Source organism: Nomascus leucogenys, chromosome 3 (genome assembly GCF_006542625.1).
Source record: "Nomascus leucogenys isolate Asia chromosome 3, Asia_NLE_v1, whole genome shotgun sequence".
In the NCBI taxonomy this organism is placed as follows: Eukaryota; Metazoa; Chordata; class Mammalia; order Primates; family Hylobatidae; genus Nomascus; species Nomascus leucogenys.
Genome location: NC_044383.1, coordinates 129,151,283 through 129,176,952, shown reverse-complemented (window position 1 = coordinate 129,176,952; position 25,670 = coordinate 129,151,283). Strand labels below are relative to the sequence as shown.

Sequence of the window (25,670 nt, the reverse complement as noted above, 5' to 3'; positions counted from 1 at the left end):
ACATAACCAAGGTGAGTTTTGGAGAATGAGTAAGAAGCCATCCACAGAAGAAGGTCGTGGACAGAGGTGACTGTTCTGGGCAGAAGCAGAGTATTTATGAAGGGAAGGCACAGAGCGATGGAAGGAACTGCAGGGGCTCTGGATAACAGGTCAGGCAGGTGAAAAGGGGTAGTGTCAAGAAGGGACTAGAGAAGCAGAAGGAGCTCCCTTATGGCTAGGTTTGCAAAGCCATTTTGAAGGTCTTGGCTTTTGTGCTGAAGGAAAAATAGAACCACTGTGGAGTTTTAAATAAAGAAGTAGTACATTTTGGAAAGATCATTTTGAAAGCAGATATGAGATTGGAGGATGACCATATTGAATGGGCAGAGAGGCCAGGTAGAAGGCTGTTTTAAAAAGCCAGGTGTAAGGCTATTTGGGAAGAGAAAAAAGAGACAGATATAGAGAAGAGGGTCAAGACTGCAGAGATATTAAGGCTATTAAGGAGGAAGACGAGTTGGATGTTGTCACTAGACATGGGGAAATAAAAAAGAGAGAAGAGTCAATAGCCACTTCCAGGCTGCTGGCCCAGGAGAAAGGGTGGCATTCACCAAGGTGCAGAACATGTTAAGATGTTTCCTGTTCTGACATGTTAAGTTTTAAGTGTCTCTGGGGCACTCAAATGGAGAGGTCCAACAGGTAGTTGGACATACGTGTTTGTAGTGTAGGATATTTCAGGATAAGCCTTCAAAAACATCTAGAGTGAACGAGTTCCATCAGATTGAGAATTCACAATGAAGAAGCAATGAGTCTGAAGCAGGCCATGTGCAATACCAACATTTGTGGAATGAAGACAGCCTGAGAAAGAGTCAGAGAGGTAGGAAGGAGATCAGGAAAGGAGAATAAATATCAAGAAAGCCACAAAAGAAGAGTTTCAAGGAGAAGGAATAGTTCGATAATCTCAAATGTCAAAAGAACTGGAAGAAAACTTCTTTACTGAATCTGGCAATTATGAGGTCTTTGGGTCTTAAGGATGAGAACAGTTTTGATGGATGTCAGGAGTCAGGGGCTGGTATGAGAAGTGAGTTGGAGCTGAGACACTGGTGTCAGCAAGAAGGAATATTCTTTCCCAAAGCATGATTGGGAAAGAGAAGAAAAACAGAGTAGTAACCAGCAGGAGCTCCAAGAGACTTTAACTCTAAAACAGTATGCTGTCACTGACTCACGCATGAGTTATTAAATTCCAAAGTGTTTCTTATTTAATGGGAAATATAATTGGTGGTAAATCTAAACCATGTATCCCTTACTCAATTATCTTGATAATATTTTAATCATTTAATTTATAACTTTATCTCTGGCAACTGGGGATGGTAAATCAAAGATTTAAGAAGGTAAATCCAGGATATAACCTATGTTTAGAATGGTCATTTGCTTTGCATCAATGAATGTACTTCAGATACTTAAAATATGCATTGGTTTATTCATTCAACTATGCAATTACTCAAGGCATTAAGTCTGCTTCTCGATATACTCTGTCATTCTTCCCACACACATCTGCTGCCTTTAAGGATATTCCAAAGATTCCATCTGGACAAGACATACTGCATCTCACCTACCTCAAACCCAACAACCAAAAAAAACTCCGCACCTCCTCCTCAAGGTTCAAGGGCACTTCCTCTCTTCAGCTTCAAAATAGTTCCTCTATAATGTTTTGTTTAAGGGTGTGACTGTAAAGGAAGATTTTGCTTCTATACAAACTAGAAGTAGCTCTCTACTAAAAAGAGGACACATAACTAGGAATAAAGCCAGTGAAAGATGTGCAGTCCTCCACAAAGAAAACCCAAAACTTTACTGACAAGGTGAAAGAAGACTTAAGAAATGGAGGCATCTACTAGGTTCCTGGAAGGTACAATATTGAAAAATGTCAATTCTACTTAAATTGATTCATTGTTATCCCAATTAATAATCTAAATCTTTATGTGTGAAATTTGGCAAGCTGATTCTAAAATTACAAGGAAATGCAAAAGCTCAAGAATAGAAAAAATTATATTGAAGAACAAAGTTGGAGAACCTATATTACCAGATATCAAGATTTAATTTACAGTTATAGTCATTGAAATGGTATGGTATCAGCACAAGGACAGGTAAATAGACCAGACCAGTGGGGCAGCACAGAGTCCAGACACAGACCCACACATAAACGGTCAACTGCTATACGGCAAAGCTGCCACTGGGAAAAAGAATGGATACCCATGTGAGAAAAAATGATCCTTGCCTCCTACCTCACATTATACAAAAAAAAATCACTCCCAGACAGACCAGAAATGTGAGAGGCAAAATGACAAAGCTTCTAGAAGACAGCACAGGAAAATATCTTCATGACCTTGGATTGGGTAGATATTTCTGAAAAGGACAAAAAACAACAATGCAATAATAGAATGGATTAATAAGGTAAATTTCATTCAAAGTAAGAACTTCAATTGATCAAAAGATGTCATAAACGGGGAAGATAAGCCATAAACAAAGAAAATGTATTTGTCATGTAGATAACTGAAAATTAGCTATTTTTTTTTAAACTTGCCTTCTACAAGCCAGAGTAAAAGAAAGACTACCCAATATTTTTAAACGGCAAAGGACTTTAACACACACGTCATTAAAAAGACCAATATTCAAATGGCAGGTAAGGAAATAAAAATGATTAACAATATTAGTGATCAGAGAAATCCAAATTAAAATCACAACAAAAGATTACTGCATAGCCAATAGAATAGCTAAAATTTAAAAAAAAAATCAGAAAAAAACGTTGACACTACAAAGCATTGGTGAGGACACAGGATAACTGAAACTTTTAAACACTGCTGCAGGGAATGTAAATTGTTAAAACCACTTTGGAAAACTGGCAGTCTCCACGAAGCCGAACATATGTGGACTCTATAACCCAGTAATTCTCTTCCTCGGCAGAAATGCATATCCCTGTGTACCAATGTTACATGTATAAGCACGTTCAATAAGAAGCATTATTCTTGATAGCTGAAAGTTGGAAACAACACAAAAATGCATCAGCAATAGAATGGAGTATAAATTTTAAAACATACAAAATGGAATCCTGTATAGTAATGAAAAAGAACAAATACAGTCCTGTATAGTAATGAAAAAGAACACGTAACCACAAGAATGAACCTCACAGACACACACTGAACAAAAGAATCTAGGAAAAAAAAACAACAATGTAAGCTGCATGATTCCTACAGCCTATCACAGGAATTTCTATGGAAATTCTCTAGAACTGAAGAATGAGCAGCAATAATCTACAGTGACAGAGGTCAGAATGGTGGTTACCTTTGAGGGGCTAATGACACAGAAGGGATAGAGTAGCTTCTGGGGTATTGGTGATGTTTGATATGTTGATGTGGGTGGTGGTTACATAGATGTGTTTCCTAAAAACTCATCGAGCTGTTCATATAAGACTTCTCCGTATACCTGGTTTGCTTTGAAAATAAAAATAAATAAATAAACAGAACAATGTAATCTGTAGTCAATTCATATAAGATGTGTGCACTGCTTTGAATATAAACAAATAAACAGGACAATAGCATTCCACAGGAAAACACCCATAGTCCAGGGGTTTCAAAGGCATTTCTAACTATAAATATCTTAGAAAGTTAAATACCTACATGCATCCCACATATATGTGTCTGTTGAAAACTGGCGAAGGCAAGTGTTAATATCCTCACATACAGTTAAAAGTGTAATTTTATACACCAGAGCCAGATTCTGGGCCCCAACCCAGCTGAAGTTAAGTGAGAAATCTCTGAGCTGCAAACTGCCCTTCTGTTTTTTTATTCCTAGAAACAGAGGTTAGATCAGGGAAAAGGAAAAGTTAAGGCATTCTATTTCGCTTGTTGTGCTATCAAATAGACACCACAAACATTTGACCATCGTGGTCAGGAGATGTTTTCCAAGTCTTTTCACTTGGTTTTAGGTTTCGCAAGATACTCTCTTACATTGAGTAATTTTTCTTAAATGCTATGTAGCAAGTAAGAAATCTTAAAGAAAATTTTCTCTTAGTATTTTTAGTAGAGTAAATCTGGAATGTTTTTTAAACAGATTTGAGTCTAGTGCTTCTAAATCACACCCGTTACAATGTGCTTATGCAGTAAACAAACAGTAAAGTGTCTGCAGAGTCACTTCTGTTACATAGGGTAAGACCTTGCCTATATTCTAAAACTATTTTTTACTTAACTGTCAGTTGAGAGATGCAATCTGGCATCAAAGCTTTGGGCGGCCATTTTGACAGGTCTAAACGTTTAAGCAAAACATATGAGCCAACTTAAAACAACAGTAAATCAAGCAAATCAGTTTCCAGAGAAAGTCTTATGTAAAATCATGCTGTCTGTCATATATTTAACTGGATCAGGAATTTAATAAATAATTCTCTTTTTCCCTCTGTTAGAAGAAACACAAGAAACCATGGAAAATGGAACACACAAAATATAAACGAAGTTAAAAATGTTTCCACCTTATCACGGTGGAAGGATATTTTAGTTGATCTCTAAGCTTTCAGAAATGACTTCTAACTCAAGGGCTCAGAAAACTATTACAGAATATGTCCCTTCCACCTCTGACCTAGAATTCTTCCCCTCTTTCCTGTCCTGTGTCATCTCATTCCACTCAGCCTCCTTTCCCTCTGCTTCCCAGCCCTTTGGCACAAAGGTTAAAACTCAAGTAAATAGATACTGAGGTTTCCAGATATAGCCAGCTGGCATATATATATATATATTTTGCTTGCAGTTATGAAGGAAGCTTTATTCTAGTTTACTTTTAAGGACCTACATTTTCACTTATAGTTTAAAAATATCTCAGTTCACTCATGTATCACCATAATTTTATATAGCTAGCTTCTACAATCTAGAAGACAGATGTCTGCATCCATGGTAATATGTTTTGGAGACTTTTATCTGTCTAAATAAATTGTCCACTTATATTCCTTATTTATTCAAGACATGTCTTCACAATGAGTAGGTATCTTTATATTAAAATATCCTTCATTTGTGTGAAAATTAAATAATTTCTTTTCTTCTCAAGAAAATCTTAATCAAATTCGTGATACTACCTATACACATTTTTTTAACAAAGGCTTTCCTAAAACAGTGCTACAGTACAAAAACTTCACTTACCTATGGATACTATGAAAGTTGTTAGGCTTAACTTTTTAAATATAGTATAATGAGGGTCATTGATGGGACTTAGGGAGACGAAAAACTAATCAAGGTGCTACGGTTTGAATATGTGTGTCCCTCTAAATTTCATATGTTGCAACTCAACACCCAATGTGAGGGTATTTGAAGATGGAGCTTTGGGAAGTGATTAGTCATGAGGGTAGAGCTCTCATAAATGGTATTAGTGTCCTTATAAAAGAGGCCCAAGAGAGATCCTTCCCTTCTACTGTCCATGAACTAGGAAGCCATCATTCCTTGTCCTCATCAGACAAGGAATCTGTACGTTCCTTGATCTTGGACTTCCCACCTGAGGGAACTATGAGAAATAAATCTGTTGCTGATAAGCCATCTAGTCTATGATATTTCCTTATAGCAGCCCAAATAGACTAAGACACAGGGAAGTCACCCCAAACCTAACCCAAAGTCAAGGTTGCTAAACTGAAATGAGTTTGCGAATTGGGAGAACAGTATATATGCTTTCCTACTTGAGAGATAGCTAAATGTTTATTGGCATAAATCAACATACCTACTTTTTGTATTCGGTAAATATTTTGCAGAGGCCTCCTAAGTGTACCAGGACTGCTATACGTGATGAGGATTTGGAAATGATCAGGACATAGTCCCTGACCTCAATGAATGTAGAGTGCCCTAGAAGAGACAGGCAAGTAACAGATAACCATGCATTTGTCTGCTAGGGCTGCCATAACAAAGCATCATACACTGGATGATTTAAACAACAGAAATTATTGTCTCACAGTTTTGGGAGCTAGTAGTCTGAAATCAAGATGTCGGCAGGATGGGCTGTGAGGGAGAATCTGTCCCATACCTTTTCTCTGGTGGTTCGCTGGCAACCTTCCGTGTTCCTTGGCTTGTAGAAGCATCACTCCCATCTCTGCCTTCATGCTCACATGGTGTTCTCCCTGTGTGCGTGTCTGTTTCCATATTTCTCCTTTTTATAAGAATACCAGTCACATCGGATTCAGGGCCTGCCCCACTCCAGGATGACCTCATCTAAACTTCACTAATTACATCTGAAATGAGCTGATTTCCAAATAAGGTTGCATTCCAAAGTACTGAGGTTAGGACCTCAACATGAATTTTAGAGGGACACAATTCAATCTTTAACAATTCATAAAGAAAATGAGAACAGAGCGGGAAAGCACACAAGCTCACTAGAACCATTCACCAGACCTTTGGGCATCCTTGTGGAAAAGCCACCATTTCCGTAATGGCCTCCATTCCTACCATCCATTTCCAAAAGTCAGTCCCCTGTTCCTGCCATCTGCCCATTGTGGAAGTCGGCTGCCTGCAGAGCTAAAACCTCAAGGAACATGTACTACCACCACTGAATGCATATGATAGCTGTGTGAGGGGCCTGACCTTGTCCTTAACTTTCAAAGCAAAGCCCCATGGCAGAACCCAGACTACTCAAAGTGTCCAAAAGACAAGTTAGAGAACTCAGCAATACATCCCCTAACCTAAAACGATCCACTTCGCTTATATTGCCAATTCAAGGATAGGACTGTGCTTGTGGACGCATTTTTTCTGGAGCTGTGGGAGAAATATTGATATCGTTCGGCAGTTTTTTTCTCAGTAAAACCCACTCTCCATAGTGTTTATAGTCAGCTTGAGAAAAGCATTCCAGCTATGATACTCCTAGACAAATATTTTGGACTTAAGGATGTGACCGATATTATCATTACAATGCACAACAGATTTCTGTGCTTCCTGGTGTGTGAAGGCCTATGCCCTACTGGCTCACTCTCATGGGTTCCTCAGCAACCTCATCTTGAACACTACTCACACCCGCTTCTGAGTGACATGCAGGGTCTTCTTTTGCGCTCACAAGGCTGTTTCAGTGTATCCGGCCGTGGTGGTGTCATGCATATTCTCTCAGTCTTTGATTTATCTGGCTTTCGTGGCATGGAATGCTCCATCAACCATCTGTCTTACCCTGGCTTGACCACACCCTCACTACTATGCTATGATCTCACTGGTCTGTGCCATGTTGCCCTTATTTTTATTCAAAATTTTATCAAAATGTAGAAATGCAGCAATGAGCTGGGAGGAATAATGAGATCTTACCTTAGTGGAGCTTAACTGTTAATATGCCATTTTATGCCCAGCATACACAAGCCTAACCTGTGGGGTTCAATTCGAGGCCTACTAGCTATATCTCTTGCACACATTCAGAATATTCTTTTTTTTTTTTCTTTTTTTGAGACAGGGTCTTGCTCTGTCACCCAGGCTGGAGTGCAGTGGCAGCATCACATCACATTAAAGTCTTGAACTCCTAGGCTCAAGCGATCCTCCTGCCTCAGCCTCCCAAGTAGCTAGGACATCAGGCGCACACCGCCATGCCCAGCTAATTTTTTATTTTTTATTTTTGTAGAGATGAAGCTTGCTATGTTGCTCAGGCAGGTCTTGAATCCCTGGCCTCAAGCAGTCCTCCCTGCCTCGGCCTCCCAAAGTACTGGGATTATAGCCATGAGCCCTACACTCAGGGTATTCTATAGTTTCTATGTTTTCTCTGATCCAGCATTAAAACATAAAAACACAAACAGAAGAGCTCACACCTGGGAGAGGCTAAGACGTCTATGGTGAACAAATGTCACATACTCAAGGTCTTTGGAACTACAAAATGCCCACTTGGGACAAACAACCACTAAATTTCTGCACAGATGGCATCTTTAGCCTGGAAAGAGGGACTCTCATGGAGAAAGGAATCCCTTCACTATAGCAAGGTCAGAAAGAAGCTTCACCCTCATAATTAAAAGAGAGGCAGAGTCTTTCATATACTTCTGTGAAGGGATGAGAGGAGTATTAGGTAAAGACCTTTATGTAATAGGCTCTAAGCACAGTAAATTTTTAATGTTTCTGTTTTTAATTGTAGCATCATTTCTATTTCCACAGAATGGTTGGCTACAAGATTCATTCTTAAATTAAAAAGGTCCCAAAGAGGGACTAGTAAGGCAACAAAGGGGCCTTTCTCAGAAACCAGTATAAACCAACCCTCACCTCTAAATTTGCTGATCACATGGTTTCTGGGGAACAAGTCTGTGGTTGATTAAAATCAAAACAGAAATCTCTTCCCATCATCACCACCAGCAGCAACAGCAATCAGAAACATTGTCAATTCCTTCCATTTAGGGCAGAAAATGAAGGCAAATCATTTTGAGTAGAGTACTTTTCATTCACTTACTAATATGAATCCTGGCCAGTGACTAAACCTCTTCAAAGGCCCAGGTAATGCTCCTTTAAGTGAACAATTTTGTGTTAGAACTTATCAGGAAGAAGGATGTTGAGTAGCTCATTTTAGAAAACTTCTGTATTTATCACATCTACTTTGTCAATGCTATAAATGACCTCAAAGTGCTAAAACTGTGTACTTCTAAATACAGCCATTGACTTCCCCAGGGCAAAGGCAGAATGGATATATACATTCCACAAAGCAGTGTGGCTCCTAATGTGGGTGGACTTAATTTAGCTAATCAATGTTACCTTAGAATCCAACAATAATTGGAAGGGGTAGAGTTTTTAATCATTTGTAATATACTGTACATGCCTCTTTCACTATACTTCTATGCTACTGTTTGGGCCTGACATCCCCATTACATCACAATATTTTTGAAGGCAGGGGCTGTGTGTTACTTGTCATTGTATTACTAAAATTAGCAGAGTGGCACACTGGTATTCAGAAAGTGTTTATCAAATAAATAAGTCAACTAATAAAAATGACTGTTCCTTCATTGCCTTTGTTCTGGTTTTAAATGTGTAATTTAGTGATACTTTCTGGAAGAACAGATTCTCTAGTAATGATTGTACTCTAATATCCATTTCCTAAGATATATATGTACACTAGATTTTCACCTAATGTAAATCTTCAGGATTCTGGGATAAAACAAAAAAATAAAATAAAGTAAAAATCTATTGTATGGAGTTTTATTTGCTTCTTTTAGTTTGCCTTTGGCTTGACATGGAAATACAGGACTATTTTGACATGTCTACATGTGTCTCTGCTCATAACTAACTTTTTAATTTTATTAAGTCAGTTATCTGTTAACCAAAACGAAATGTAAAGGAGTAGAGAGGGGATGAAAAAACAATATCAACCACTATTATTTTATCTAGAATACTGTTACATGTTAAATGCAAAGATAGACAATTAATATAATCTCCCCGGGATATGTTCTATGACCCTATATATATTATATTATATATTTATATATATAATATATATTTTATATATGATATATATTTTATATATGATATATATTTATATATGATATATATTTTATATATGATATATATTTATATATGATATATATTTATATATGATATATATTTTATATATGATATATATTTATATATGATATATATTTATATATGATATATATTTTATATATGATATATATTTTATATATGATATATATTTATATATGATATATATTTTATATATGATATATATTTATATATGATATATATTTTATATATGATATATATTTATATATGATATATATTTTATATATGATATATATTTATATATGATATATATTTTATATGATATATATTTATATATGATATATATTTTATATATGATATATATTTATATATGATATATATTTTATATATGATATATATTTATATATGATATATATTTTATATATGATATATATTTATATATGATATATATTTTATATATGATGTATATTTTATATATGATATATTTACATATGATGTATATTTTATATATGATATATATTTATATATGATATATTATATGCATTTTATATATTATATGATATATTATATCTATTTTATATATTATATGATATATTATATCTATTTTATATATTATATGATATATTATATCTATTTTATATATTATATGATATATATATTTTATATATGTTACATATTTTATATACATATTATATTTTATATATATATATATATCCTAAGAGGCCCTGAACAATGCATTTCCATTTAATATCTCATGAAATGTTTTAAGTCCTTCTGTTCCAGCTGAAAATATTTTCTCGGACATTAATTGAGGAGTCACATAGGTTTTTTTTTTTTTTAAGAATAAAAACCTTCAGTCTTATAAACTTAATTCTGAGAAAACATGGAACTAAATAGGTGTGCCAAAAGAGAAAAATATTAGCACCACATATCCACAAGATTGTGTTCAAAAGTAAACAAAGAACAATAAAGTCATATAAAATATTATCAATATAGTGAATAATACGTCCATAAAGCAAGCTATAAAATATTTGTATTTTAAGTTCTCTAGGGATGAACATATTCTACAACAGAAAAAAACATCACTTTACTCTTACACATTTTCAGGAATATATTAATACTGTAGGAGACTGAATAGCGTAAGCTAGGTCTGTTTCCCAAACTTTGCTAACACATTGGAATAACCTGAGAAATCTTTGAAAAATACTGATGCCAATGTCTACCACTAGAAATTCTTATTTAATTGATATAAAGGGAAACTCGGGCATTAGAAATTATAAAAACTCCCCAAGTGATTTTTTTTGTTTGTTTTCTTGTTTTTTAGAGAAGTCTTTATTATGATTTAATTTTTTATTTCCATTGGTTTTTGGGGAACAGGTGGCATTTCGTTACATGAGTAAGTGCTTTAATGGTGATTTGTGAGATTTTGGTGCACCCATCACCTGAGCAGTATATAGTGAACCCAATTTCTAGTCTTTCATCCCGCACCTGCTTCCTACCCTCTCCCCTAAGTCTCCAAAGTCCAACACAATAGGCAGTTTCTATGGTGTCACACCTGACAAACCACTCTGGATGCCGTCTCCCCAGTTTTCAGGGCTCTATCCCTCATGCCGTCCTCTAAGAGTCTCCACTCTCCTCCCCTTCATCCCTACCTGCTCAGAGCCACCATTCACTGAAGGAATCTAGACCCTTAATCCTATCTTCCTCTCCTTGTCTATTCCAACTTATCCCTCTTTCCCCCAACCAATAATTCCTTGGAAATTCTTCTAAAATGGTGGAAGAAAAACAAAGTGATTACTTAATTAGTGTAATTTACACAATGTTGTGATGTTGATGTGGATCATCCTTGCAGGCTACTCATACTGGAACTGATGGACTGTGCACTCCAGGATATTTTCGTGCATTGGTCTCAGTGGTCTCCGAGATGCTACTATATGCACCACCTCATTATCTCATTTTCTCTCCTTATTCACCTAAAACAGACTCTTCAACAATGAAAGCCAGCAACCTGACATCTCACTTTAATAAACATTACCTACACTAGTTATTTAAAGCATCAGTAAGCAAAAAGAATTATATGAAAAATAACCTCTCAGGCATGCATAAAAAGATGACATGAAATAAAGCTTGAAAATTTTATAAGAGTGAGCTTAAATTAATTATATAAGAGAATAGGATGGGTGCGGTGGCTCACGCCTGTAATCCCAGCACTTTGGGAGGCCAAGGTAGGTGGGTCACTTGAGGTCAGGAGTTCGAGACCAGCCTGGCCAACATGGTGAAACCCCATTTCTCCTAAATATACAAAAATTAGCCAGGTGTAGTGGTGAGTGGCTGTAATCCCAGCTCCTCAGGAGGCTGAGGCAGGAGAATCACTTCAACCTGGAGGCAGACGTTGCAGTGAGTGGAGATAGCGCCACTGCACTCTAGCCTGGGCAACAGAGCAAGACTTAATCTCAAAAAAAAAAAAAAAAAAAAAGAATAAGCTTTAAAACTTTAAGTATGACCATATTATTATCTTCTCTCCATTAGCATCTTACACAATCTTTACAGAGGGTTGCAATGTCTCTTTAAAATAAAGAGAATAAAGACATCAGAAGATTAAACTTAGTAAGCTTTAACTAACACATTTTCTAAAAATGACTCCTATTATTTCTTAAAGTAAGTGAATGCTTTTTAATTTTGTTGATTAAAGCTATGGACAAATATCAGTTCCTTCTTTTTTTCTGCTTTCTTTGTAAGAGCAATATTTTTAGCATTTTTCAATCCAAATCACATTAAGACAAAATAGTGAAATCAAAAGAATATTTTTAATGAGAACAAAACCTCTCCCATCCCTGAAATCAAAGGAAACAACCTAGGTCAATAAGCTACACAGAGTTTTCCAAGAGCAAACGGAAGCCCTCTTCATGTAAATCTTACGGTTCAGAGGATCCATTTGGCAGTAAGAATGGAGTAGAAACACTGACACTGGAAGAATAGAAAGTACCAGCACAAGCAGGGCCAAAAACCAAGCCAAGGCTGTCAGTGGGTGGCATCAGGACCCACGGGTTATATCCATACGTGCTGAAATCAACAATGCTGATGGAAACTACAGAAAAGGTAAATATATTCTAAAGTCAGCATGACACCACTGGCAAGCAAACAAAACCATACTTGAATGAAATTCAACTGTGGCTGAATTTTCTTATAAACTGCTGGCCACAGGTCTGCCATTGACCCTTGTGTTTGGGTTTGGCACTGGGCCTCCCAAACAACAAAGCAGGTGAAACTCTACAAATATATACTTCTAATAAATCATTCTGTCAGTTAGACAGTAACATTTACATATCATCCTTCCAATTCCTAATTGGCTAATCAGTGACAAGACCAAATTACATAGTACTGAAAGCAATAAAAAACATAAGCATGTAAATGATATCACAATGGTACATTGTTCTGCCAAGCTTACCCCACTTAAACACACTATTTCTATTTGGATAAACAAAGCTTTCATAATGATACCACTTTTATGAAGCCCCTAATCAAGCAAAACTAACCAACACAATACTTTGTTTAGGGGTATATACTACTAAAAAAGGAGGAGGAGATAAACACAAAATTCAGGATGGCAGCTACTTCAGGGCAGGAGGCAAAATTGTCTGGGAAAGTAACATGATATGGAAAACAGCAGTAGAGGTAAAATTATCTTTATAATTAGCTTTAAAAACTTATGCACATATCGTGCATAGTATTTTATGTTGATTATTTATTCCATGGTTAACTTTTTAATAATCCCTGTCTTGCTTAGAATATGGTGTGCTCTACGGAACAGAGCATAGCAAGTTTGGCTAATGCAGAGAGAGTATCTACGTTGTTAGTTAGAAACTCATTTGAAAGCTCTTTGATCTTTACAATATTTCTGGCTGAAAAGTTTATGAAGCTTTCTGCAGTAGTGGCAGCAAATAAAAAGAGCTGCTGATATTTACTACTTTTTAGTAAAAAACAAATGTGGCCATTTTTGGTGGAATCAAAAAATATTATGTGGTTATTATCCTAAATGTAAGTGAAAACTGATGTTCTTTTTAAATCAAAAACTCTTCACTGAAATGTTTCCAAGATATGAAGTTAAAGTTAAAATTATTATTTTTTGAGTTATGCACTTTAGTCAATATGAAGATGGTTCTCTGATCTTTGGCAATTTCTCAAACAAAGGAATATTAGCTGATAATTTTCATCATGTAATTAGTATAGTAGCTACCTAGATAGACTGAAACTTTCAAGAGCTAAATACAGCTGCCAAATGGTTTGCATTTTTTAGTCCAATTCAAATAAATGAGATACCCATGGGAAAAAAATGCACAGAAGATGCTAACAAAGGTGCAATTAATCCATAAGAACAACACACCCTGGAGTTGTACAACACAAAAGTCTTGGATGACGGGGTGCTATTTATTTAGATAGAGAATAAGGGAGTAGAAGCAGGTTTGGGAGGTAAAATCAAGAAAAGTTTTTTAACATAAGTTTGAAAAGCAGGTGGTTAGATACAAGAATATAGAGTTCAAGAGAGACTGGGGCTCAAAATATAAATTTGGGGGACCATCATCACATAGAACGTATTTAAAGCCACCATAATGCTAGTTGAGTTCCCCAAGGTAGTGAATGTAGACTACAAGGGGAAGACCATCTAGAACTGATTTCTCAGGAATTAAACATTGAGAGGTTAAGAAGAGGAAGAGGAACCAGTAAGGGAGGCTAAGAAGAAACAGAAAATAGCCAGAATGGTCAGAAGAAAGCTAAGAGTGTCGCTTCCCAGAATCCAAGTTTTAAGAAAATGTTCCAAGAAAAAGAAGGTTAGTTACTAGGCTAGTCATTCCTGTGAGTTATTTAAGTAAAAAATCAGAATTAGCCACTGTATGTGTTGACGCAGTGGTTACTGATGACCTTGATTAGATATCCTTCACTGGGGCAGAGTGTGTTTCAGAGAGAATGGAGGAAGAGGAAGTGGAAACCAGAAGCATAGACTTCTTCCAAGGAGTTTTGCTGAAAATAGAACCAGAAAAATAGAGTGACACTAGGAGATTTAAGACAAAGACAAATTTTATTTTGTCTTGTTTTGTGTAAGATGAGAGATGACAGCACACTATGTTTGTGGACTGATGGAAATGAAGGAGTTGAAATGGAAAACTGTAACACAGGAGGGAGGGGAGATACTCTGAGTAATAAAATGCTCGAGTAGGTATGAGGTTATAGATTTCAAGGTATACATGGAAGAGTTGTCCTTAGAAGCACAGACACTTCCTCTACTGCAATAGGAGAGAAAGTATAGTAGAGTTTCAAGTGGAGGTAGTTTGAGAAATTTGATGATGGGAGAATGTAGAAGCTTCTTCCGATTGCTTTTGTCATCTTATACTGAAACAAGCAGCAAGATCACCATGCCCTTTGGCTAATATGAAGATTGTTCTCTGAGTGAAAGAGACAGCTGAGTGAGAGGATTAGAGAGGGATGCCCAAGATTTGAGGATAGAGGAAAACAGGTGACAAAGAGGCACTGTGAGAATCAAAGATGAAACTGCCTAGGTAAGTGTAGTAGCTGGTTGGTCAGCACAGTACGGGGCGCTCATTGGATATGCGTGGTTATAAACATCAAGCAAGATCACACAGGAGGCTTCTGTGATTTTCTTCAATCATTCTTAGCTGCTAGGGTACAGGCATGAGTAGACAAGTAGTTGAGTTTAACCCGGATTATAGATTTTTCAAATGAGTAAGACTGAAGGTAAACAGGATATGATGAGGGTATGCTGGGGTGTGCTTATAAGGTTGGGCCATGCACTCTAAGCCACTAAGAAAAATAAATGAGGAAACTAGGGGGTGTAGGATTGGGAAAGGTGATAAGGTCTAAATTTTTTGCTACAGCAGAATGTCTGAGAAATTCTCCCACTACAAAGTAACAGAGCAAGCCCCACTTCATCAAAAAGCAAGGGAGATTCTATCTGATAGGCATTCTCTTAGGAAAACAAAAACAAAAAAACTTCACTTTTCCTTTACAATTTAAGTCTGCTGGTACAGGGCTATTCTCTTTCTATTTGTGCCTAAGGTCACTAATGGCAATTTTTTAAATATCAAATTAGGTCATATAATAATGGTTTTCTGTGGTAATCAGATATTGGTTCATATATGTTGATTACAGTCAAGTTATGAGTTTAATTTGTGCTTATAGAAAAATTAAATGTATAAGATGGAAAAAATCATTTTAAAATTACAATGCTAGGTTGACTTTCAATAAAAATGTAAAGTAGGAATAAGGCAATTGCAATTGTATTACAGTATCAATGACACAGTCCTATTAACCTCTGACTTATATTTGATAGAGATCCGTATCTGGATTGAAAGATATTCCTTCTTTTAAAATCATTTTTTTAAAGACAGAAGAGTCACTAAGAAATGATCAATTATTAATGTATACTTATCTATTGGCCATCCATATCAGCATGGCACTCTGATACTGTACCCATAAATGAAATCTCAAGGGAATTCCCACTGTGCGCTATTAAGGCTAAGTCTATTCACAGTGACAATAATACAACACTCTTCATCTTCTCTTCTTGATTCTGCTATTTAAAACCACCAATTTAAGAGCAAGAAGAGAAGCCATCTGATTGGATGAGATCTTTAAAATAACTTAGTCACTCTCATGCTAGATAGGCCTAAATTAGACTGCAATTTACCTTTGAAACTGACCAATGATAAAAGCATATTAAAATTTCAGAAGAGATACCTTAGCCAGCTTAATCAATTTATATTCATTCATGTAAACAGCATTGAAGGCAGGAAAAGCCCATATTCAGATCAGTACTTTCAGGTGCTAATTAACAAATAATTCTTAAGTACTCATTAAAGTAGTATCTCTGTAGGAAATATCTGGCCAGATTATTTCTCTATAACTTTAACCAGGAAAACAGCATTAAAAAGTATCTAGGGCCGGGCACAGTGGCTCACGCCTGTAATCCCAGCACTTTGGCAGACCGAGGCAGGCAAATCATGAGGTCAGGAGATGGAGACCATCCTGGCTAATATGGTGAAACCCCGTCTCTACTAAAAATACAAAAAATTACCTGGGCGTGGTGGCACATGCCTGTAGTCCCAGCTACTCGGGAGGCTGAGGCAGGAGAATTGCTTGAACACAGGAGGCAGAGGTTGCAGTGAGCCGAGATCAAGCCACTGCACTCCAGCCTGGTGACAGAGTGAGACTCCGTCTCCAAAAAAAAAAAAAAAAAAAGTATCTGTAGTTAAAACCACACACTAACTCAGCTCAATTTTTGACCAATAGTCTGCATTAGTGATATTTTAGCTTTATATCATTTCTACTTCATTGTTGAATTTTTTATTTTAATTCCTCTCTTGGCTTGTTCAATAAAAATGCAGTAATAAATAGGATGAAAAAACAAGATGAGGTATATGGACAGTATGTTCTGAAAACTTACATAACTGATAATATATTTTAATTATCTTAGGAAGATAACTTGGTTAGGTATAAAATTTTTAGAAGACATAATTTTTTCCTCAAAATTCTTTAGGTGTTGCTCTGTTACTTTCTTTGACTCAGAGTCTAAATAATACACAATAAATTTAGATGATCCAAAAAATTGTAATTTTTGCTCCTTACTAGGTAATTTTCTGGAGTGCTCTTTGTGTTTGTTTTATTTGGTTTTTCATGCATGGCTACTTATATGATAGCTAATCATTATTTTAAACCTCAAACTTTGCCAGGATGAGTCCAGCTAAATGTCATTTCTTACACATTTTGCCTGAAAGACAATTAACCTTTCGATTCATAAACTAGTCTTTCAATTTTTTTTTGCTTTCTGTGCTAGGAATTTTCTTCAATTTTGTTTTATTATTTTTTTCTAATTACTATAGTTTATTATTCAGGAATAATCAACAATTGTTACTGAAGTCCCACTCTCTTTACCTCATGGTTTCTCTTTCATTATTTTCCTTTTCCTTTTCTTCTAAATTCTGAAAAAATTTCTTTAGCTTGTTCTCCATCACACTGATCTGGTTTCCCACAGTATCAATTTTGCCTTTTACTGCCCCCATTGTGGATGTTAATTTTGCTATTGCATTTCCTTTTTTGTTTTTGCCATTGCATTTTTAGAGTCTTACAACTAACATCATCTCAGCCACTCCCCTTTTCAACTCATCCTGTTGCCTTTTCATTTCTCAATTCTCAACTCATGGCATTGTGCTCTGTTTCACTGAGACTACACCTTTTTCAATATAGTGAGGATTCTGAACAGTTTTCTAAACTCTTTTGTTTCCTATTGTAAATAATTTTCACTGGTGTTCTCTTCTTTAGCGTTTTCAGGATGATATATATTTCCTTTGTTCTACAATAATTTTCAATGGTTGCATAAAGTTGTTATTTTTTTCTATTTGATTAACCTGGAGCAAGGAAATATTTGTCTAATGCTAGTATTAATATTTTTCAATAGATAGGATATGGAGACTTATCTAGCGGTCACTTTTTTACTTGGGTGCTATTCTAGTCCCAGATCTATGGTTGAAAATGTTTGTATGTACAATTCTAGCTCAATTTAGTACAATAGTGCTTTGCAGGCCTCCATGCAACAAACCTCAGCTCTATTGAGAAGGCATTTTCCCCTACTCACTGGCTGGTTGTCTCACTCTGAAGCAATGAAGTACATAAAATAGAAACTACAAGCCTCAGTGTACACTGCTGCTAACTCTTCCCATTAGCAACAACCTACAACACTTTATTTGTGTATATTACATCTCCCAGGATGTAATGTACTTCTGTTAGTGCTTTTACTACTTCTTCCTACCCATTTTCTAGGTTTCTGCCACCAATTTGGCAACACATTGGCTGCCTCCCAGATCTGCCACCCTGAAATGAAAAGAAGTCTTTCTAGATGCTTATTATCTCTGAGTCAAACAGAAAAGAATCTCATGGCCACCATCTCAGATTTTAGACCAGCAGATATGGGGGGGACATCAATTACATAGAGGCACACCACATTTTACTGCACTCAATTAGCAGATAGTGTGATTTTCTTTTGTTTTTAACAAATTAAAGGTTTTGTGGCAACCCTGCATCAAGCAAGGGTATCAGTGCCATTTTTCCAACAGCATATGTTTACTTCCTGTCTCTGTGTCCCATTTTGGTAATCCTTGCAATATTTCAAGCTTTTTCATTATTATTATATCTGTTATGGTAATCTATGATCAGTTATCCTTGATCTTACTATTATAATTGTTTTGGGGCACCTCAAACCTCACCCCCATAGAAGATGGCAAGTGCAATCCATACATGTTGTGTGTATTCTGACTGCTCCACTGACTGGCTATTCCATTTGTCTCCTTCTCTTCAGGCCTCCCTATTTCCCAAGATCCAATAATATTGAAATTAGGCCTATTAATATCCCTACAATGGCCTCTAAGTGATCAAGGGAAAAGAAGAGTTGCACATCTCTCACTTTAAAGCAAAAGCTAGAAATGATTAAGCCTGGTGAGGAAACCAGACATGTCGAAAACCTAGACAGGCCAAAAACTAGGCCTCTTGTGCTAAACAGTTACCCAAGTTGTGAATGCAAAGGAAAAGTTATTGAAAGAAATTAAAAGTACTACTCCAGTGAACACTGAAATGATAAGAAAGAAAACAGGCTTATTGCTGATATGGAGAAAGTTTGAGTGATCTGGAGAGAAGATCAAACCAGCCACAATATTCCCTTAAGCCGAAACCTAATCCAGAGCAAGGTCCTACCTCTCTTCAATTCTATGAAGGCTGAGAGGGATGAGGAAGCTGAAGAAGAAAAGTTGGAAGCTAGCAGAGGCTGATTCATGAGGTTTAAGGAAAAAAGCTGTCTTCATAACATAAACTGCAAGGCGAAGCAACAAAGTAGAAGTTGCAGCAAGTTATACCGAAGATCCTACTAAGATCATTGCTGAAGGTGACTGCACCAAACAACAGATTTTCAGTGTAGACAAAACAACCTTCTATTAGAAAAAGATGCCATCTAGGACTCAACAGCTAGAAATGAGAAGTCAATGCCTGGCTTCAGAGTGATTTTTTTTATACAGGGAGGGATGGTTGTTTTGTTTTTTCAGAGTCAGAGTCTCAGTGTGTCACCCAGGCTAGAGTGCAGTGGCGCAATCACAGCTCACCACAGCCTTGAATTCCTGGGCTCAAGCAATGCTCCCACCTCAGCCTCCTGAGTACCTGGGACTACAGCCACATGCCACCACACATAGCTAATTCTTAAATTTTAAGTAGAGATAGACTCATGCTATGTTGCCCAGGCTAGTCTCAATCTCCTGGCCTCAAGCAATCCTCCTGCCTCAGACTCTCAAAGTGCTGGGATTACAGCCACAAGCCACTGAGCCTGGCCTGATCTCAAAGCTTTGATGGACAGGCTTACTCTCTTGTTAGGGGCTAATGAGACTGGTGTCTTGAAGTTGAGGCCAATGCTCACTTACCATTTCAAAAATCTAAAGGTTCTGTTTACAGCATGGTTTACTGAATATTTTAAGCCCACTACTGAGACCTACTGCTCAGAAAACAAAAAGACTTCTTTCAAAATATAACTGCTCATTGACAATGCACCTAGTCACCCAAGAGCTTTGATGGAAATGTAAAGGAAAATTAATGTTTTCATGCCTTCTAACACAACACCCATTCTGCAGCCCATGGATCAAGAAGGAATTTTGACTTTCAAGTCTTATTATTTAAGAAATATAGGTTGGGGATGGCAGCTGATCCCTGTAACACCAACATTCTGAGAGGCTGAGGCAGGAGGACTGCCTGAGCCCAGGAGTTTCAGATCAGTCTGGGCAACAAAGTGAGACCCTGTCTCTACAAAAAAAAAAAAGAAAAAAAATCAAAAAATTACCCTGACATGGTGATGCACACTTGTAGTCCCAGCTGCATGAGAGGCTGAGGCAGGAGGATCTCTTGAGCCCAGGAGGTCAATGCTGCAGTGAGCCATGTTCATGCCACTGCATTCCAGCATGGGTGAGAGAGATATATCCTATCTCAAAAAATAAACTAATAAATGTATTTCATAAGGCTGTAGCTGCCACAGGTAGTGAATCCTCTGATGGATCTGGGCAAAATAAATGGAAAACTTTCTGGAAAGGATTCACCATTCTATAAACTATTAAGAATATTTGTAATTTATGGGAGAAGTCAAAATATCAACATTAACAGGAGTTTGGAAGAAGTCAATTCCAAACCCCATAGATGATTTTGAGGACTTCAAGACATCAGAGGAGAAAGTTAACTGCAGATGTGGTAGAAATTACAAGAGAACTGGAATTAAAAGTGGAGTCTGAAGATATGATTGAATTGCTGCAATGTCATGACACACTTGAACAGATCGGGTATTGCTTCTTATAGATGAGCAAAGAAAATGCTTTCTTGAAATGGAATCTACCCCTGTTGAAGATACTGTGAACACTGTTGAAATGACAACAAAGGATTTAGAACATTACATACACTTAGTTGATAAAGCAGCAGCAGGATTTGAGAGGATTGACAACAATTGTGAAAGAAGTTCTATTGTGGGTAAAATGCTACCAAGCATTGCATGGTACAGAACAATCTTTCATGAAAGGACAAGTCAATCAATGCAGCAAACTTCACAGGTCTCCTATTTTAGGAAATTGCCAGTCACCCCAACCTTCAGCAACCACCACCCAGATCAGTCAGCAGCCATCAGCATCAAGGCAAGAGTCTCCACTAGTAAAAGACAATTACCCAATGAGGGCTCAGATGATCATTAACATATTTTAGCAATGAAGTATTTTTAAATTAAGGCATGTACATTTTTTAGACATAATGGCATTGCACACTTGGTAGATTACAATAAAGTGTAAACATAACTTTTATATGTACTGGGAAACCAAAAAATTCATGTGTTTCACTTTATTGCAACATTCACTTTACTGCTGTGGTCTGAACCCAAACCCACAATCTCACCAAGGTATGACTATATTGGAAAACAATTTCACCAGATTTGGCTTCTGTGGGACTATGTTCTCACATCCTGAAAACTGATCAACTATAAATTCTAAGTTTTTGATATTATAATGAATTTCCATACTTATCTTTTTATATATACAGTATATAAACTTTGAAAAATATACCTATATCTATGGATGGATAGATAGATAGATAGATAGATAGATAGATAGATAGATAGATGATAGAGATATCAAACCCAATTTTCAGATGAAGAAATTAAAGCACTGAGAAGATGAGCAGATAAGTATTTGTCAAAGAAACAGCTAGAGGCAGAACTAGGCTGCAAACTCAAAAGATTTTACTCCAGAACCTGTGCCCTTAATCACTGAACTCTCTATCCTTTCTAAACACTAAGTTAAGCAATTAGTTTCATCCTAAAATGAGGAGAGTCCTCTCAACTCTTGGTTCTTGTCCCTGGTCACAAACGTGTAACAATTAGAATAACAGACAACATTTATAAAGTACAATACTTAATATGTGCCAGACATTGGCTTATGCAATTTCCATACTATTATAGTTTGAATGTTTGATCCTTCCAAAACTCATGTTGAAATTTAATTCCCAGTGCTGGAGGTGGGGCCTAATGGGAAGTGATTGAGTTATAGGGGTGGATCACTCAGGAATAGGTAAATCCCCTCTCTGGGTGGCAATAAATGGGTTATATCTCTATTAGTTCCCACAAGAGCTGGTTGCTAAAAAGAGTGTGGCACCTCTCCTCTCTCTCTTGCTTCCTCCCTTGCCATGTGATCTTTTCATACTCTGGCTCCCCGTTGCATTGCACCATGAGTTTATGTAGCCTGAGACTTTCACCAGATGCCCGGTCTTACAGCCAGCAGAATCATGAGCCAAATAAATCTTTTTCCTCTACAAATTACCCCGTCTCAGGTACTCCTTTATAGCAACACAAACGGACTAAGAAAAATACATCATCTAATTTAATCCTCACAACAATCCTATATGGTAGGTACTATTATATTCCTGTGTAACATACGAAACAAACAAAATAGAAGCTTTATGACTTACAGAAGGTAATAAACTCACCCTAAGTCAGAGAGCTCGTAGATGGAAAAGCTGGGATTCAAACTAAGTGTAACTCCCAAGCCCAAGTGCTTATCCCTTATATTATGAAGCCTAATATATTCATCATATCATAGGTATTAATAGATGTATAATACACTATATATAATTCTCCAATAAATTGGTAGTATATTTTGCTAAGCAGTCTTTTTTTTTTTTTTTCGAGACATAGTCTCACTCTGTTGCCCAGGCTGGAGTGCAATGGCATGATCTCGGCTCACTGCACCCTCTGCCTCCCAGGTTCAAGCGATTCTCCTGCCTCAGCCTCTGGAGTAGCTGGGATTACAGGCACCCACCACCACCTGTGGCTAATTTTGTATTTTTAGTAGAGACGGGGTTTCACCATGTTGGCAAGGCTAGTTTCAAACTCCTGACCTCCAGTGATCCACCTGCCTCAGCCTCCCAAAGTGCTGCGATTACAGGCGTGAGGCACCATGCCTGGCACTGCTAAGAAGTCTTATGTTAAGAATTACCATTTTATATTCTACTATAAATACCTGGTGAAATAGAAATGTTCTTCCATCATACACAATTAGTTGCAAATTAGCCAGCAACATTTGTGGAACACATTTGTGGAAGGACATTTCAATCCAATGTTTCCTGTATTCACTTTGGTAGATCCGTGTTCACTGCATCGAGAGGCATGCTGACCCTCTGACTTCTGATAGGTTTAATCAATGAGTACTGGCAGGAAATTGGACAGAGAACAGGAAACACGAGGTCTTTGTTCTGTTCACACACCCTCTGAAGGCACCCTGCACACTGGATGAGCACCAAAGGTCAAAGCTCCAGGCCTGGAAGTGATACTCTCCAGTCCCCAGTTACTAACCTACACGTTTTGTGCTATATTTTGTGATCTCTACATCCTGCCCACAATTGTAAATGGTTCTTTCACTAAACTCATTCAAATTATTCACTTTGAGTGCACCAGTTCTCTTCTCTGCCAGGGCTTGGGCTGATACAGAAGTAATCTTCTCTGGCATAGAATATGCCATAATAGTTTAGAAGAGGATATTTTCCCATTCTATAGGGATTTTTAATGTTCATATGTCTATTTTAAAACAGCAAAGGTATACATATGTAATTACAAAAAAAAAAGATGTATAGTGTTATAGAAAATACTCTTTCCTCAGACTCCTAAAGTTGAGAAGCCAACTCTTCAAATTGGACCTAATAAATCACTCATGACTAAAGCACAATTTTAATGCAAGATGAATGGAATGCATAAGGCAGACCCCATGATTACTGCACACAGAAAGCCATTCTTGCTTTCTTCAGCCATGCTGATTCTATCCTAATTAGGATGCTCTATGAAACTGAAGATTTAGGTCTGGCTCAAGGTTTTATGAGCCCAAACTAAATGTGCCTGATATCACTGAATTTTATAAACATCAAGCCAAAGACAGCTAGTCACTTATATTTATGAGATATGTGGTGAAAGATCTGCAGTTAATCTACTGAACAGGAAATTGTAGGTTTACACACCCCGAGTGATCATTGCCATTACTTTTCTATCTATTCTATCCCATTCTATAGCAAGAATATAGAGAAATCAGTACTCCAAGTATTGGAGGGTGTCTAAATTGATTTAAAGTTAAGATATTCTCTTAAAGATGTCAGTATAGCAATTCTGCCTTTAAGAATTTATCCTAAGGGCAACCCCCTTTGGGTCCCCTCCCATTGTATGGGAGCTCTGTTTTCACTCTCCTAAATCTTGCAACTGCACACTCTTCTGGTCTGTGCTTTTCACAGATCGAGCTGAGCTTTAGCTCGCTGTCCACCACTGTTGTTCACTGCCATCGCAGACCCACTGCTGAATTCCATCCCTCTGGATCTGGCAAGGTGTCCGCTGCACTCCTGATCCAGTGAGGCATCTATGGCCACTCCGATCAGACCAAAGGCTCACCAATGTTTGGGCATGGCTAAGCACCTGGGTTCATCCTAATTGAGCTGAACACTAGTTGCTGGGTTCCACGGTTCTCTTCCGTGACCCACGGCTTCTAATAGAGCTATAACACTCACCACATGGCCCAAGGTTCCATTCCTTGGAATCTGTGAGGCCAAGAACCCCAGGTGAGAGAACAAAAAGGCTTGCCACCATCTTGGGAGCAGCTCGCCACCATCTTGGGAGCTCTAAGAACAAAGACCCGCTGGTAACATTTGGTAGCCCATACTGGGATTCTCCAAAGTGGTGAGTAATATCGGACCACTTTCACTTGCTATTTTGTCCTATCCTTCCTTAGAATTGAAGGAAAATACCAGGCACCTGTTGGCCGGTTAAAAACAATGAGCATGGCCGCCTGACTTAAGACTCAGATATGAGGCTTCCTGGGAAAAGGCTTTCTAACAACCCCCAACCTTCTGGGTTGGGAGCATTGGTCTGCCTGGAACCAGCTTCTGCTTTCACAATTTTTCTGGGGGAAGCCGAGGGCCGACTAGAGGCAGAAAGCTGTCGTCCTGAACTTCCGGCATAAGCCAGTTCAGATCATGGCGCAGCCAGAAGTCTCTACTCAACGGTTGCCCATGCGTGTGCCCCTATCTTTCCTTCTGACCCATACCTCCTAGGTCCCGACCACAACTTTCTTGAAAGTGTAGCCCCAAAATTCTCCTTACCTTTGAATCTACTTCCTCTGATCCCTACCTCCTAGGTACTAATGCTTCAGACTTTCACTTCCTCTCCCAAGTATTAGAGCAAGTTGTATCTCCAAGGGGATCTAAGGAAGCTCTACGCTGTGTCCTTAGGCCCCTAGGCTATGAACCCAGGGAGTCTCATCCCTGGTGTCCCTCCCAATTTAGGCATACAGCTCTCAACATGGGCAGTTATGTGGGACCTGTTCCCCACCATCCTTGCCAGGGCCTTAGAACTGATTACCCAGTACTTTAACAACTGGAACTGGGTCTACAACAACATAACAGATTAGGATGAAAGCGAATTGAGTAAGTCAAGGCAGAGAGAGAGAGAGGGGAAAGAGAGGCAGCGGGTGGGGAAAGAGAGGCAGAGAGAGAGAAAAAGAGAGATAGAAGTAGTAAAGAAAAAAAGTGTGCCCTATTCCTTTAAAAGCCAGGGCAAATTTAAAACCTATAATTGATCATTGAAGGTCTTCTCCATGACCCGATAACACTCCAATACTACCTTGT

General features: G+C 37.5%; 1 protein-coding gene across 11 annotated transcripts in view; it reads right to left on the bottom strand.

Annotated features, from left to right (window-relative positions):
- Positions 1 to 25,670, bottom strand: part of AIG1 (androgen induced 1) — a 313,034-nt gene that overhangs the window by 259,876 nt on the left and 27,488 nt on the right. For 2 of the 11 annotated variants that reach the window (XM_030809770.1, XM_030809777.1), the window contains exon 2: positions 16,528 to 16,668. The exons of the other annotated variants lie outside the window; for them this stretch is intronic. In XM_030809770.1, coding sequence (XP_030665630.1) covers positions 16,528 to 16,668 — 141 coding nt within the window. The remainder of the gene's footprint in view (positions 1 to 16,527; positions 16,669 to 25,670) is intronic. 11 annotated transcript variants of the gene reach the window in all.